Source organism: Vulpes vulpes, chromosome 13 (genome assembly GCF_048418805.1).
Source record: "Vulpes vulpes isolate BD-2025 chromosome 13, VulVul3, whole genome shotgun sequence".
In the NCBI taxonomy this organism is placed as follows: Eukaryota; Metazoa; Chordata; class Mammalia; order Carnivora; family Canidae; genus Vulpes; species Vulpes vulpes.
This window is the reverse complement of record NC_132792.1, coordinates 18,016,623-18,032,216: the sequence shown is the minus strand read 5'-3', so window position 1 is coordinate 18,032,216 and position 15,594 is coordinate 18,016,623. Positions and strand designations below refer to the sequence as shown.

Below are 15,594 nucleotides of genomic sequence, written 5' to 3'. Positions count from 1 at the left end.
GTTGTCACGCAACTAAGAATGTTGGTTAGTTTATTTGACTCCAAGGGTCAGAAAAATCATTCCAGAATCAAAAAGCAAATTGCCACATTGGATGTCAAGGTGGGTTGATCTCTTCTGTATCCTGGGAAGGACTTGCAATCTAAGTGCATAGGCCCTTTTGTTGAATGGGGCAACAAAACTGGTCTAGCTCAATTAGGCCTGAAGTGACAACTGGGCAACCAGTCAAGCGACTGGTTAGAATTAGCCAGTGGTGAGAGATGCCCACTTGACTCTGTGCCCAGTGTGCTGCCCTAGACTTTGTACTCTTTCTAGACAACATTTCTAACTCAGTTCCACCCACATGGTCTGAGGACTAAATTTTTGACACTGTTATTCTGGCTCAGATTCCCACTTGTCCAGATGTAAAGAGTTATCCTAAAACAGCACACATGGGTACATTCAGCTTTATATGGCTCCATGGCATCTGTTCCTAATATAAAATGATACAAGACAATGAAAGATTATGGCTAAAGCATTTGAATAAGGGGTTGTGAGGAGACGAAATCTTGTTCCATGGAGTCTTACCTTTACTCAGTTGCACTCTGATCAACATGAATGGCGCACATTGGCAAGCAATCTCATAACATGTGTTCTTTTCAGATGAAAATTGGAGAGACCCACACAGATATTGAATTGAGAGGATTGTTGCCCAATACGGAGTACACAGTTACAGTTTATGCCATGTTTGGAGAAGAGGCCAGTGATCCTGTTACAGGCCAAGAAACAACACGTAAGCAGTTCAGTCATTCAGAGGAAATGCTGGAATAAAAGCCCCAAAAGACGTTGGGACTCTAAATAGGAAATTCTGGTTTAGGTTGAAACCTCTTAAAAGCTAATTGTAACTTAAGAAAGTGTGCATTTTATTTAGTGGCAGGATATGTATTAGTTGATTTAAAAAGGCATCCTTCTGATGCTCCTAAAAAAATGATGTCCTTGGGTACGTGATCCTAGGACTGGCATTTTTGTGCAGTATGGAAACTAGGCATTGCACCACCATACTGCTAAATTTAACTGAACTCCAGAACATTTTGGAGCTAAGTGTGTACAACACTTAAAATAATTATATTGTTTCTCTCTCTCTCTTATGCATTCTCTCTAGCCCCTTGAGTATTATGAGAGTCACTAAATTCTGTAAGCTCTTTATTGCCAAATAATCAATATGTATTGAATTAGTGAAAATAATTAGTCTTTTCACTAATTTTCACTTTTCACTAATTGGGTGAGGAAGCATCATACTTTGTGGCTGTGGCTGACAACTGTCATCATTTGTCTTTTAGGTTTTTGCTGTACTGGTTTTATCAGCACTATATCACGGTCTCTCAAATCAATCCATTGATGGCTTGGTTAAACTCTAACTGCTCTTCTGCTCCTACTAACTATGACCTTGGCCGAGTTACCTCAGTTTTATGACCTATATAATGGGGATATTGTAGTCTCCTTGCAGCCTATTGTAAGGGTTTAATGAGATAACATGAGTTATAATGATTAGTTCCAGAGCTTCTCAGACTCATAGGGCATGCGATAAACCTTAACAATTGGTTTTACTATAAACCTACAAAGGCTCATGAAACTCTCAAAGATTCTTGACAAATTTTAATCTATTGAATCAGAAGGGGATTTTTGAAGAAGTGCAAAAAGCTATGGAATTGATATTAAGAATCTGCAGAAATACAGTGCCTCTTTAAATAATTTTTTTCTCTTTAAATAATTTTAAAGCAACAGCAATGTATTCACTTGGTCTCACAAAGCCAGGGGCATTTATTCAGGGCAGGATTCCTACACTCTTGGAGTCAACAAATGTATATTGAGAACTTGCTACATTGGAGATAAAGATGGGAACAAAATCAATCTCTAATTGTCTGAAATTAGAATATATTGAGAAAGAGAGACAATAGATCAATAAAAGCACAATATAAGAAATAAACCAAGGACAGGTAGCATTGGGGTAGAAGCATTATTTTACATACGATGATCCTGAAAAGCCTTAATGGGAAGATGACATATGTTCAAAACCCTAAGTGTTGGATAACTCAAAGATTTTGGCTTTCCATGGAGTTTCCATTTGCTCAGAGGGAGAGATTGAGAGAAAAGATTAGAAGAGGTGGCAGGAGTTGGTAGTTCAGTTTTGCACAGGTTAAGCTGGAAATGCCTAGTAGATACTCGAGTGGAGTGGACAGAGGCCATCAACCTTCCTTTCTTTACACATGGGAAATCGTAGAGAGGAGCAATAGAGAGACTTTGCCAGGATCATACAACAGTTGAGTGAAATAGCTACGATTTAATTTCAGGTGCCCTGGTTTCTTATTTATAGCAGCTGTAATAATAGCATTGGTAGGAGAAGAAAGACACAATATGTACCTAAATCTTATTTCTTTCTAAGCATGTATAATTTATTAATACTATTCCTTCTTTACAAGGGAAGTTTTTTCTTTGTTAATTTTCTTTGTTATCTGGTTGAAATTTTCCATGTCTAAGTAGTTTCAAAATCCAAGATGATAGGGGTTTTTGTTTGGCCTTTTTATATACATATATATGCTATTTAACATTTTAATTATTTTCTATTTCACTTCCTGCAAAGTGCCCTTAAGTCCCCCGAGAAACCTGAGAATCTCCAATGTTGGCTCTAACAGTGCTCGGTTAGCCTGGGACCCAACTTCAAGAAAGATCAGTGGTTATCGAATTGTATATAACAATGCAGATGGCACTGAAATTAATGAGGTAAGCTGTGGATCACAATGTCTGGTTTCTCTTTAGTGGTTGTATATTAGCTTTTTATGGCTGCATAACCAATCATCCCAAAGCTACAGTGGCTTAAAACAATCCAAATTGTTTATTTTCTCTCCTAGTTTCTGTGTGTCAGGAATTAGCGTATCAACTACTTGGATCTATACTTCTGGCTTGGGGTCACTCATGAGATCATAGCTGGATAGTGGCTGGTGCTGGTGTCATCACAACTGCTTCTTCATTCAAATGTCTGGTGCCTGGTCTGGGAAGATTAGATCAGCTGGGAGCCAGAGCAGCTCTCTGTATGTCTAACTAGACTCTTCACATGATCCCTCCAGTATGGCAGCTTTAGGGGAGCTAGACTTTTTACATCCTGGCGCAGGAGTCCCCAGACATATGTCCAAAGAGAGACAGCATGAGGGAGTGCTAGGTGAAAGCGGTGTCACCTTTAGTTAGAGAAGTCACAGAATACCACCTTTGCCACACTCCACTGGTAGGAGATATCACAAGTCCCCACTTGGATTCAACATGAGGAGGAGCACTGGTCCCACCTCTGGTGGGAGGCAGGTGGGATGGGAGATATATGTTGACCTGACCATCTTTGAAATATACCGTCTGCCCCGTGCAAGGAGGTGGGGAAGTAAGTATCTTCCTAGATGTTGTACCCCAGAAATAATGTCAGTGTCATCCACTTTATCCTTCTGCTTTTGAGTAAACAAACATCTGAAAGATGCTAGTTAGATAAATACAAAACTGAATAATCCAAGTTTTATGTAGGAAGATGCTTTTAAGTAATAGAACTTGTTAGAACTCATGAAGATACAGTATCTTATGCTCAGTCACTAATAAACTTGACAAACTCTTCCCTTTTGAATATTATGTTAGCAGGATAGATAGTAAAGTTGTTATTATTTTTCCTCAACTTGGTCCAAGAAGTTAAGACCAAGAGAGAAATATGTTGGATTACATCACTTCTATTTTCTGCCCAAATGAAGAAACTATTTTCATTTGTACAGTTTCCTACAGTTAAATTCAAGCAGTATTTTGCAGAATGCCCCCTCACATGGGACATTGGGTACTGAATACACAATATTGCACATTTGCTAATATTTGATATTTGTATATATTGTGAAATGATCAGCATAAGAAATGTACTTAACATCCACTCAAAAAATATCATAGATTTTATGGCCTCTTATGCTATTTTAGGTTATTTGCCATTATAAAGAATGACCCCAGACTAATACATTAGTTGAGAACTACATCTGCTTTTTTGTAGTTTTTTTTAATCTTAGGGATGCCTTTGGCACTTACTATTCCTAATTTGTATTGTGCTGGGAAATTAGAAAACTGTATTTGGAAAAACTGAATTTAAAACATGAGAAAATGGTCTACAAATGAAAATCTGAGAAAATTTTATTTGAGCAAAATGCATAAACAATATGTGGTTTTGTGGCATTTCCAATTTGACTGGTGTGTGTGTGTGTGTGTGTGTGTGTGTGTGTTCTTATTTCTTAATTCTTAACCATGCAATTGAGACTAAATGTTGTTAGACAAATGTCTTTTGTTTAAGTGTAATATTACTTTGTCTAATTTTGGAATATATGACTTTAAGGGTGAGTATTCCTACTATATTTTGCTTTAACTTGTATTAATTAAGCTTTTATTTGTAGATAATGCTTGGGTTTTGGGAAACTTCCAAAACATTCTGGAACTTAAAAATGAACTTAAAAATGTCCCAACCAAAATATGCTTAGTATGTAATATGCGACTGATTGTAATATGCAATTGATTGCATTTAAAAAAATATTTTATTTAGCTATTTGACAGAGAGAGAGAGAGCACAAGCAGGGGGAGTGGCAGGCAGAGGGAGAGGGCAGAGTAGGGAGCCAGATGTGGAGCTTGTTCCCAGACCCCTGGGATCATGACCTGAACTGAAGGCAGATGCTTACCCATCTGAGCCACCCAGGTGCCCCGAAGCTTTTGCTTTTGACTCAATTTATATTTCTTTGCTTTATTTTCTGTTCCTCCCATCCTCCTTCCTTTAATTCCTCTTTCTCCCTTTTGTTCTTTCTGCATTATCCCTCTCTCCAACTGCTTGGAGACCAAGGAACAAAAATGAAACAGGGCACCCAAATGTCAATGGTGATGATGATGATGACGATGATGGTGCTAACACATGATGAGTGCTTACCTTGAGCCAGCCACTGTTCTGAGAGCTTTACAGAGAGCCCCTTTAATGCAATCCTTAGAGAAAACATGCTGGAAGCATGACTTGTCAACGGACGACAGAGCCATCCCAGAGAGCATGTGCTGGGAGAGGGGTTGGGGAAATGTACACGCAGGATGGAAAACTAAAGTGCTGCCATTTGAGTTTTATAAATGAAAGGCGAGTTTTTAGACTCAGACGCAAGTCCAGTTCCCGACAGCTATGACTCAACGAGAGAGCCCAGAGCGGAGCCCAGTCCCTTGTTCCTCGTTGAGGACTCTTTCTTCATCCCTCCCAGAATTAGACTGAAATTAAGCTTTCAGGCCAGACTGAAAAATTTTCAAAAATAGTTATATAAACATGAGATCATGGTCACTTGTTATCATTTTCCCAAATTGTTCTCCTCCTACCTCTTAAAAGTACTACCAACAAAATCAGTTGCAGAACTTAGTCTAAAATATAATGTAACTAAAAAAATAGGTGACACCTTAGAGTTTTCATTTGATGGAATAAAATGATCAATGGTTAATGCATAAAATATGGTCTATTCAGAGTCAAATAAAATTCTTTAGTAAATAAGATAGATATATATGCATATATAAGGGGAAAACATGCATATTTTTGTCTCTTGGTGTACGTAAGATGGTTTTGTTTTTAACTGCTTCGTGTATGTTTGATATCCTCATGAAATTCCTGTTTGTCACAGATTTGATACTTAAAGGTCAAGGCATAACTATCCATTCCAGTTAATAGTTTTTTGTCTGGGAAGTTAGTTCAAGTCCTTGGGCCTCCCATTCCTTGTTTTTACCTAGAATTTGGTTGAGGTGGAAGAGGAGGCTAAACACAACAATGAATATAAAGTCCTTGACATGTTTAAGTGCTCAGTAAACTCAGTTATTATAAATAATATTATGTATTCCAAAGCAATACATAAATATGATTTAGAAGAACATGTCTTGAACTCATATTTTAAATATGGATTTGTCTTTTCTGTGACTAATGAAGCCATTCTGTGCGTAGGATTTTGAGTCCAAAATACCTGTGTTGAAGCACTGGGTACTAGCTGGTTTTCCATTGGGCAAGTTCCTTAACTTTTCAGACGCTCACTTTTACTATCTTCAAATTAAGGTTGACAATTAGCTACTCTACAACGTTGTGTACTACCTATCAAAAGAGCTATTACACAGGAAGCATGCAGATAATACCCAAACCAAAGTAAACATTAAATGCTAAGAATGGCCTATAATTTTATCAGGCCCAAATTCAGAAAAAGAGAATCCATATTTTCAGTTAATTCCCGCTATGGAACTAACACCCTGGCTTAAAATAATAACCCATGGTTATGCAACCTGGGCAGAGCTCAGCAAGGACAGCTTGGCTCTACTGCTCTATGTGGTGTCAGCTGAGGTGACTCTTGCATTCATGTGAGAGTTTGAGCCAGAACTTCCAAGATGACTTCACTCTTGTGTCTGGTATCTTAGCCGGGGTGGCTGAGAAGGCTGAGGTTGGTTGTCCCTCTCCAGCAGAATGGCTCAGGGTTCCAAAAGTATGAAAGTGGAAGCACCTTCCCGAAGGACTGACACTGTCTGTTTTACCTGCTATTGATTTCTTAGTGATGTATATGCTTTCTGAATTGGCTCTGAGTTCTGGTGAGCCCATTATCATCTCTCTTAAAAATGATCTTTGGTGCCTCCTCTATTCACTCAAAAACAAATATAATTCAACATGCAATACTGAGGAAGATAAACAGGGTCTTGCCCTGAAGGGGCTTACACTTTATGCAGGAGAAAATAAATGAATATATAGGAGATAAAATGATTTCAGGCTGTGTTTGGTGCTGGGAGGAAACAAATAAGGGCAGTGTTAGGGGATAGCCCTACTGAGATAGGTGGAAAGAGAAACCCCCTGTGAGGAGGTAAAAGTTAAGCATGGTCCTGACAGATGGCAAAGGCCTAGTTTTGAAAAGAGCTAGGGGGATAGGGTCCCAAACAGAATGAATTGCATGTGCAAAGGCCCTGAGGTGAATTAGACATGGAGCTGACAAGCCAGTGTAGCCAGAGACCAGTGGGTGATCAGAACCATGGCAGGAAAAAGGAGCCAGATTATGAAAAGCCAAGAGGTCATCACAGGATGCTTGGTTTTGATTTGGAAAGCCATAGATAGCTAAAGAAATTTAAGTAGGACAGTGACCCATTTCATATTTTGGTAAAGGTCATGTTGACTACCATGAGCAAATCTATACAGTAAGCGTAGTTATCTTCCCTTTAACCTCGGGTGCTATCAAGTTTAGTCATTGGTAGTATTGCAAATGACAGATCGTACTGAAATTGCTCTAAATGTCTCTTGAAAACATTTTAAATGATCTTTTTTGGCAGAATCTCCTCTTAGGTAAATAGGTTCACTTCTTCAATTCCTCGGAGTATCTTTATAGCTCGAGTGTCTTATTAAGTACCTCCCTTACAGGAGTTTTGTAAGGGTTAATTGAGACAAGGTATAGAAAATGTATACGTGTGGCACCATTTACTTGGTCTATAATATGCCCCCAGTGCTATGGGGTTCAGAGGCCCAAGACCCAACCTTTCAGTGATAAAGTTGTGTCTGCTTTTGCTCTTTGTTGAGGATGGCTTTGCTCAGGGCTCTGTGTTCTAGATCCTGCTTGCATTTCTTCTTACTTAATGGTTTCTTTCTTCATCCTTTGCTGTTCCTCTTCTGATCCTTCCCTTTCCTATACCCTTGGTCCTTATCCTTAGCACTTCACCCCTTATGTACTCTAAAGAGATTGGTACATATTTTTTCCCCAAATATATCTCCCCGTGGAATATAAAGGAATATTTCAAATATTTACAATGATCTTTGGTATGAATATCTCCTGATTCTTCCCCTGCATGGTTGCTTGTCTGTGTAGCTCCGATAGGAGTAATGTGTGATATTTAGTCATGGGTCAGCGGAGCCCAGGCAGTGAAGCCAAAAACTGGCTGCTCCTAGAAGATCAGGCCGGAAGCATTATGTTTATTTCTAGTGGCACTGTAAGTTGTGTGCACTTTCCTTTCCATATCTTCAACAAGTGGAAATAATATTGGTTGTAAAAATGTCCTGAGAATTAACTGAGAGGTAATCTATTTAAAGGTGAAGATTAGAAATGTGTAATCTAGAAGCAGACTGGTTTTATATGTAATTCAGTAATACTTTTGAAGTCTTTATAGCTCTGCTGCCAAGCCAAGTAAACTACAGACAATAATAAAATGCCTTCCGTCTCCTGTGTCTAGAGAGTATCTGAGGTAACTGTTATGACTTCTCTGCTTTGCAGGTTGAAGTCGATCCTGTTACTACCTTCCCTCTGAAGGGCTTGACGCCGCTCACAGAGTACACTGTTGCCATTTTCTCTATCTATGATGAGGGGCAGTCAGAGCCTCTGACTGGAATTTTTACCACAGGTGAGCCTTGTCATGGTTTGGACATTTCCACGAGTAACTATACAGAAATCAGAAGCTGGAGCAGATTCTTCAGTTGTGATTTTGGAGAGATTGCATTTTATTTTATTTATTTATTTAAAGATTTTATTTGTTATTTGAGAGAGACAGAAAAGAGGCAGAGAGAACACACACATACACACACGCATACATGAGTGGGACAAAGGGTGGGTGCAATGGGAGAGGGAGATACAGACTCTGCTGAGCAGAGATTCCCAGGACTCTGGGATCATGATCTGAGCCAAAGGCAGAGGCTTAACCAACTGAGCCATCCAGGTACCTGAAGAGATTGCATTTAAATATTTGTTGATATTGTATTATTATTTTTATAGATTTATTTATTTGAGAGAGAGTGTGTGTGCACACATGTTGGGGGGGAGGGCAGAGAGAGAGAGAGAGAGAGAGAGAGAATCTCAAGCAGACTCCCCACTGAGCACGGAACCCTACTTGGGGCTCCATGTCATGACCCTAAGATCATGACCTGAGTCAAAACCAGCAGTTGGACACTTAACTGATTGAGCCACTGGGTGCCTCTGCATTGTATTATTATTAACAACCAGTTAGGTGATTAGAATGTGTATTGCCTAATTATTTTCTATCAAAGCAAAGAGAGGAAAGGTCATCTAAACTCAAAAAGTCTCAGTTTAAGTAAATGTGTGTACCGTTCTGTTCCTAATCTTAGACCATTTCTTTCTCTATGAATCTAAAAACTTCACAGCTTTCTTCTGTCTTCATGTGTATGCATATTAAGATGGACTCCCAAAATTGATGATAACCCAACCGTTTTTTGACCTGCAAGAATGAAAGTTTCATGCTGTTTAACCTAAGACATCACTCAGTAACCAATAATGTATTCATGCAGCCTGAACTATTAATATAACAATATGGAATCTTTTAAATACTAAAAACAAAAACAAAAATGTAAGGCATGACTGCACGATTTTCCTTTCCTATATACACCCTGTAGTTAATAAATACAAAATTTTTTGCCTCATGGTGGCAATGATTCTATTGTTTGCTTCCTGAACTTAACAAGGAAAGTTAAACAATTGTGCTTGGGAAAACAATTGAGTGCTATACTGAGGAGATGAGAAACTATTTTGGAGAGATGAGAAATATGCTCCATTGAGAAATAATATTCACAGAAAAAAGTACAGTAATTCCACAGAACTTCCTGAGGACTGACTCCAGTTGGGATTCTCCTGGTGTCTTGTGAAAGAGTTTTAAAATCTCTCATCTCGAGTAATAAAAATCAGTGACTTACAATGACTGACACGCAGTTGGATGTCGTGCTCTTGTTGTACACCCCTGAAATATGAAATTCTGGAAGGTCTGATAAATTATATTTCACTTCCAATGGCACCCATATGTACAAGGTTTAAAAGATGCAAGGTTTTTCTTTAGCTTATTACTAGTGGATAATTTAGGCACAAAAGCAAATAAAACTAAAAGGAACATTTCCCAGGCCTCAAAGGCACCAATTTGTTAATTTCCTCAACATAATTAAAAAATAATATCTTTGTAAAGTAATGAATGTGACACTCTTACTTTTTGTAGTTCAAGTAAAGAGCCAAAGAGAGAATCTAAGAGTTCTGGAAATTACTGGAAAACTTAAGAAATGTGGTGTTTCCCTGGTCTTCCTGATACTGTGGGTAAATGATGGCACCAGAAACTTGAGGTCACACTGGACCCATGGGCACTGCTTTATGACTTCCATGGGCTTCCCTAAAGCCAGAGGCTCCTCACAGAGTCTTCTTCTTGTGGCCCTGAGAGCTGCTTGAGTTTGGCTTTGTTGGCTTCTCCATCCTCTGACAAGGTCTCCTTGCTTGGCTCACAGAGGAAGTTCCAGCCCAGCAATACTTGGAAATCGATGAGGTGACAACAGATGGTTTCAGAGTGACCTGGCATCCTCTCTCAGCTGATGAAGGGCAGCACAAGTTGATGTGGATTCCAGTCTATGGTGGGAAGACTGAAGAAGTGAGTTTTCTGAAACAGCCTGGAAAGTAATCTGGAGCATTTTCTCTGGAAGTGGATACCCATTGTGCATTTGAGTTGGTCTTCACTTTCAAAGAGATTAAGAATCCTTGAAGTAATTAATATTTTGTCTGGTATGGAGTTTTATAAATGTCAAATCATATGATTTTTTTTGTAAGATTAAAATGGCATTTTTTCCCCTTGGGCCTTAGTCATATATTTAATATATTTATAGGTTCTTTGATAAATGACATTGAATAAAGCTTCAGTTGGCACTTTTGCAATATTAATAGCACATTTGTTGGGGAAATTGAAAGGAATGAAGTCTCTGGTTTGACTTTAAAATTGAGTTCAGTGGCCCTGGAGTGTTGTATAGTTAGTTTTTTGCTGATGCTAAGGATACCTTTTTTCCTTTTTAATATTTTTTTTCTTAACTTTCACCTCTATTCAAGTAAACCCAGTTACTAAGCACCAGATGCTTTTCAGGTTCTCCTAAGAGAAGACCAAGACTCATATGTTATTGAAGGCCTGGAGCCTGGCACCGAATATGAAGTTTCGCTGTTGGCTGTACTGGATGATGGGAGTGAGAGTGAGGTGGTGACTGCTGTGGGGACCACACGTAAGTGTCTATCTGGCTGAAGTGGACATCACCAGTCGTCATTCCTATACCCTCCCACCCACCTGGTTTCCTGCCCACCCACCTTGTTCCTGGCTACAGAGGCTCCAATTTCTCTGTGTCCCCCAGAATTCTTCATATATTCTCACCTTTAATGAAACCGATATGTGAAGCATATGAGAATCCTAGGGTATTCTCACCATAGAGGCAGAGACCATCTCTGTCTTGCTCACCATTATATCCCCAGTATCTAGCTTAGTACTTGTTATATTTTTACTGTGCAATAAATACTTGTTGAATTGGTGGATGGATGGGTAAGATAATTTATAAATGAATACATGAGTGAACAAATAAACTGAGGGCAAGCATGTCCAAAAGCTTTTGGAATTTCCCAAATCAATCTTGGTTCCAAAAATCCTGTAGAAAGTTCACTCGCTGATTCATTCATCCCTTCATTTTTTAAATATGAGGTATTAACCACATATTAAATTTTCTTTGATGAGGTTCCCTGGGACCATATTCTGAAACAGAAAATTGCATCCAGAAGGTTAATTGAAGACTGTAGTGGGGAGAGGATCTGTAAGGAAGTGAGGATGGCAGAATGAGACATAGGGAGAACCTATAACTGAGCCTTTGGCTAATTCCCTGAGGAGTTCTGGACCTGGGATGACCCTCCAGAGTTGTCCCAAACTGAGTCAATGGGGCTGAGTCTTTGTACCCCTCCATCTCCAGTCATTGGAGGTGGGCCATCCCCTAACAGTGTCTGTGACCTGAGGCGAGGCAGTTCCCAGAGCTCTGAGCCACTGGCAGCCAGTATTCCAGAAGCTGTGGATGAGCATGTTGACTGTGAAGAGGGGTTCTGGGTGGAGAACTGCACAACTGCTCCCATGCCCAGGGTGAATACACGACATAGAAAATAATGCCTATTTTCCCCTTGGTGGTCTTGTTTGGCAGCCCTTTCATAGCTTGATCTACAGCTTGTTTATTTTCCTTTAATTACCATAGCTATGCCCCATTTCACAGTAACTGGGAGGTTTCACAAAGTTACATGTGTCATTCAAATGTTTATGTGAAAGCTGGTATCTGTGATTAGAAACATTCACTTCTTTGGGTTTCAGTTTCCTTATCAGCAGAATAGATGCCATGTCTGCTTTATTTACAGCTCATTTCTTCATTCTTGCAACCACGGTCAAGATGGTTGAGAGGAGCAAGTAAGATAATATAGATGAAATTTTCTTTGAAAACTATAAAATGCTATATGCAAATGTGTAGTTACTCTCATTGCAGAATTTTAAAGTAATGATTTTTTTTTAGTTGACAGTTTTTGGACCGAACCACCTACAACCATAGCCCCCACCAGACCTGTGACCTCAGGTAAGGATGAATAGAATTTGTCCCCATTTCCCCATAAGAAAAGTTTGATTTAATAGAAGTGCTGTTATCCCAGTTTTATTTATTTTTATATTATTATTTAGAAGTGGGGCCTTCCAGTTCAAAAATTACTCCTCTTAGAACCTTTTAACCTCTTCGTAGCCCTAAAGGCCAGTGAGTCTTCAGACCTTACTGCGACATCTCTCTACTTCCATCTTTGTTTTGGGTTCCAAGTCTTTAGACTCTCCTAGTCTTTTAGAGGGTGTTAATGCCTCAGGAATCTATCCCTTCTCTTGATCACAGTGACTTCTGTTGCTGTCTGTTGAGAATTATTCACATTATGGTGTCCTTGCATTTCTATGGGTAACCTAACCTGATAGGTCTCAGTTACCCACAGAATGGGATTTCTACCTCAGCTATTTTCTCTTTCAACTTAACTTCCGCCCTGTCCCCCAACTAGCTGTCTGTCAACTAGGTAAAACACAAGTTTGATTATACCTTTTCTTTTTCTACCTAAAACCCTTCAGTGGCTGTCCATCACCCATTCATTCATTCACTGATTCATTCATTCTCCAGTGAATCTTTATTGAGCTCTTCTTTATCATGGTGCTCCCAAATCTCTTTGTCATAACATTCAGGATCCTTCTGCTTTTCTTCTTGGATTCAACCATATTTTTCAAGCTCTCCAATTTCCTTCTCCCATCTAGAACTCCTATCCCTGAAGGTGAGGCATTGCCTGGTACCCTCCTCCAATTTTGACTGCTACATGTCACTCTCTTGCTTCTCTGTGACACTTTTAGTATTTTTGTCAAGTGTCAATCCCTGTATGTCTCAAAGGCCTAACAGAGTCTGACAAAGGAAAAACTCAGTGAATGTTTTCTGAATGAATGAAGAAAAGAAAGTGTCACTGGAGAAGGATAAAAAGAAGTCAGGTGGGATAAATGAGGGAGAGATAAAGAAGTCAGGTGGGATAAATGAGGGAGTCAGCATCTCGGGAGAGGAGAAGGAATGTGTCAGAAACCATGGGTGAAGGAGTTTGGACAGATACTAGAGAAAGGATGAATATCTATGTGGGCTGAATGGATAGAGGCAACCATGGTGAGAGATGAGTGCTTTGAGTGACAAGGCTTGAAACAGAAATGAGGGTACAGGCGAATAGGATGTATATTGGATGCTGGATCGCACACTGAGACTGACATCTGGTCCCTCATTTCTGCTTCTCCAGCAGAGCACTGGTGGGAGGTATTGGTGGGCACGCTCTCCTGTAGGCTCCCCATCAGGTTTCCTAGTCTAATGGTTTCTCCCCAGTTCCCCTTACTGGTGTATATACAGAACTGGTAGAGGGGTCCATGGTCTCACCCTGTAAGCATCTCTGAAACTCATTTCTACCTGCTACCAGTAGGTATGATGGCCTCCCCACCCTCCTTACCTACTAAAGCTGAATTGCTCTTCATATGGCTCTATGTTAAAGAGATACATGAAATGATGCTTCGTGCCATTTCCACAAATGGTCTCTTGAGCTCATTTTGGAATATGATGGGTTCATAGGTCTTTAATCCTTGGTTGTGCTTGTTCCAGTTTTCCGAACAGGAATCAGAAACCTGGTTGTAGATGATGAAACCACTTCTAGCCTGCGGGTAAAATGGGACATTTCAGACAGCAACGTGCAGCAGTTCAGGGTGACCTATCTGACTACTCCAGGGGACCATGCGGAAGAAGTGGTAGGAACTGTCTGTATACATACGACTGGCTAGAAACCACTGGGTTTCCTGACTAACAGACCTAACAAGGCTATCCTCAGATCAGTGCTGGCTTTACCCCTCCTCTCTCGGTGACTCTACCATCTCCAGAAACTAATGTTTTCTATTCATCCAAACTTAAATACTGGTTTCTTGATGACCTTTCTATCTCTAGAATTTGCTCCACATACAACTTGCTTCAAACTGATAAAGCTTCTGAACCTTGTCTTCCATGCTGCCTTGACAACTAGTTAGAGCACCAATGTTGGGTCACGGTACACTGTTGTAGTCCACGGTACACTGTCTCTGTGTGTATATATGGTGGGCCCTTGAACAACATGGGTTTGAACTACACAGGTCCACGTATATGTGGATTTTTTTTTAATAAATACAGCACAGTACTGTGTATGTATTTTCTCTTGTGATTTTCTTGATAACATTTTTCCAACTTACTTTATAGTAAGAACACACTATGTAATACATATAACATATAAAAATGTGTGCTAATTGACTATTTTCACAAATCGAGAAAGCTTCTGGTCAACTGAAGGCTTTTGGTAGTTAAGTCTTAGGGGAGCCAAAAGTTATATATGGGTTTTGGACTGTGTAGGGGGTCACCAGCCCTAACTCCTATGTTCTTCAAGGATCAACCATGGATATATATGTGTGTGTGTATAGGCTTCTAACATATAAACTTTAATATATACGCATATATTAAACTTTTTCACCCTTGGGAATATGATTAAATCTTCTATGCAAAGCATGCATGAAGGGTTGTCTTTACATAGTTGAAGTGTTCCTAATAATAGCATCCATTAATGCATAGTTATGTTTTTCACTGACATCAACTCACTTTGATTAGTTCTATAGTCATTTCTAGCTTATTCTTAAATATGAGTGTTTCCCTTAGGGAACTTGGATTTTTATAGGCTGAGTTTTCCTTGTTTGGTTTAATTTGTTTTTCTGTATTAGAAACCTGTTTGTTTTTCTGTATTAGAAACCTGGGTACACTTTTAGCCATGGCCTTCCCGTATTTTCTTAATTTGTATCATTCCATTGTTTCCTGGACATGCTTCCCATCAGACCAGATAACTCCAGTTTTCATCCAAAAGAAACTTTTCTTTTTAGTCATGGAATATGCTTTATTTAGCCTCATTGCTTGCATTTCTTCTTCTTATTATTTTGCCTACATTATTTTGAGACACTCTAGGAGAGACGTCTCCAAATTCATTATTGCTCAAGAATAACACTATTATCCTTTTTTCCTCCTCCTCACATATAAAGCCTTTGATGGAAAATTCTATTTATTTATGTGCTTACATAAACAATGATTTGAGCCCAAAATTGTCTCAGGAAAGTGCTTAGTTTCAGGTTGGTACAGGACTTGTTACAGAGCACAGTGATACCCCTGAAGATAGCCACGTCCACTGGGAATAACCAAAAGGTCCCTGA

General features: G+C 39.3%; 1 protein-coding gene across 3 annotated transcripts in view; it reads left to right on the top strand.

Annotated features, from left to right (window-relative positions):
* Nucleotides 1-15,594, top strand: part of COL14A1 (collagen type XIV alpha 1 chain) — a 216,832-nt gene that overhangs the window by 79,287 nt on the left and 121,951 nt on the right. For 2 of the 3 annotated variants that reach the window (XM_072734006.1, XM_025993393.2), the window contains exons 13-19: nucleotides 640-769; nucleotides 2,618-2,757; nucleotides 8,280-8,406; nucleotides 10,280-10,419; nucleotides 10,903-11,035; nucleotides 12,347-12,406; nucleotides 13,982-14,124. In XM_072734006.1, coding sequence (XP_072590107.1) covers nucleotides 640-769; nucleotides 2,618-2,757; nucleotides 8,280-8,406; nucleotides 10,280-10,419; nucleotides 10,903-11,035; nucleotides 12,347-12,406; nucleotides 13,982-14,124 — 873 coding nt within the window. The remainder of the gene's footprint in view (nucleotides 1-639; nucleotides 770-2,617; nucleotides 2,758-8,279; nucleotides 8,407-10,279; nucleotides 10,420-10,902; nucleotides 11,036-12,346; nucleotides 12,407-13,981; nucleotides 14,125-15,594) is intronic. The other variant, XM_072734007.1, reaches the window with a different exon arrangement.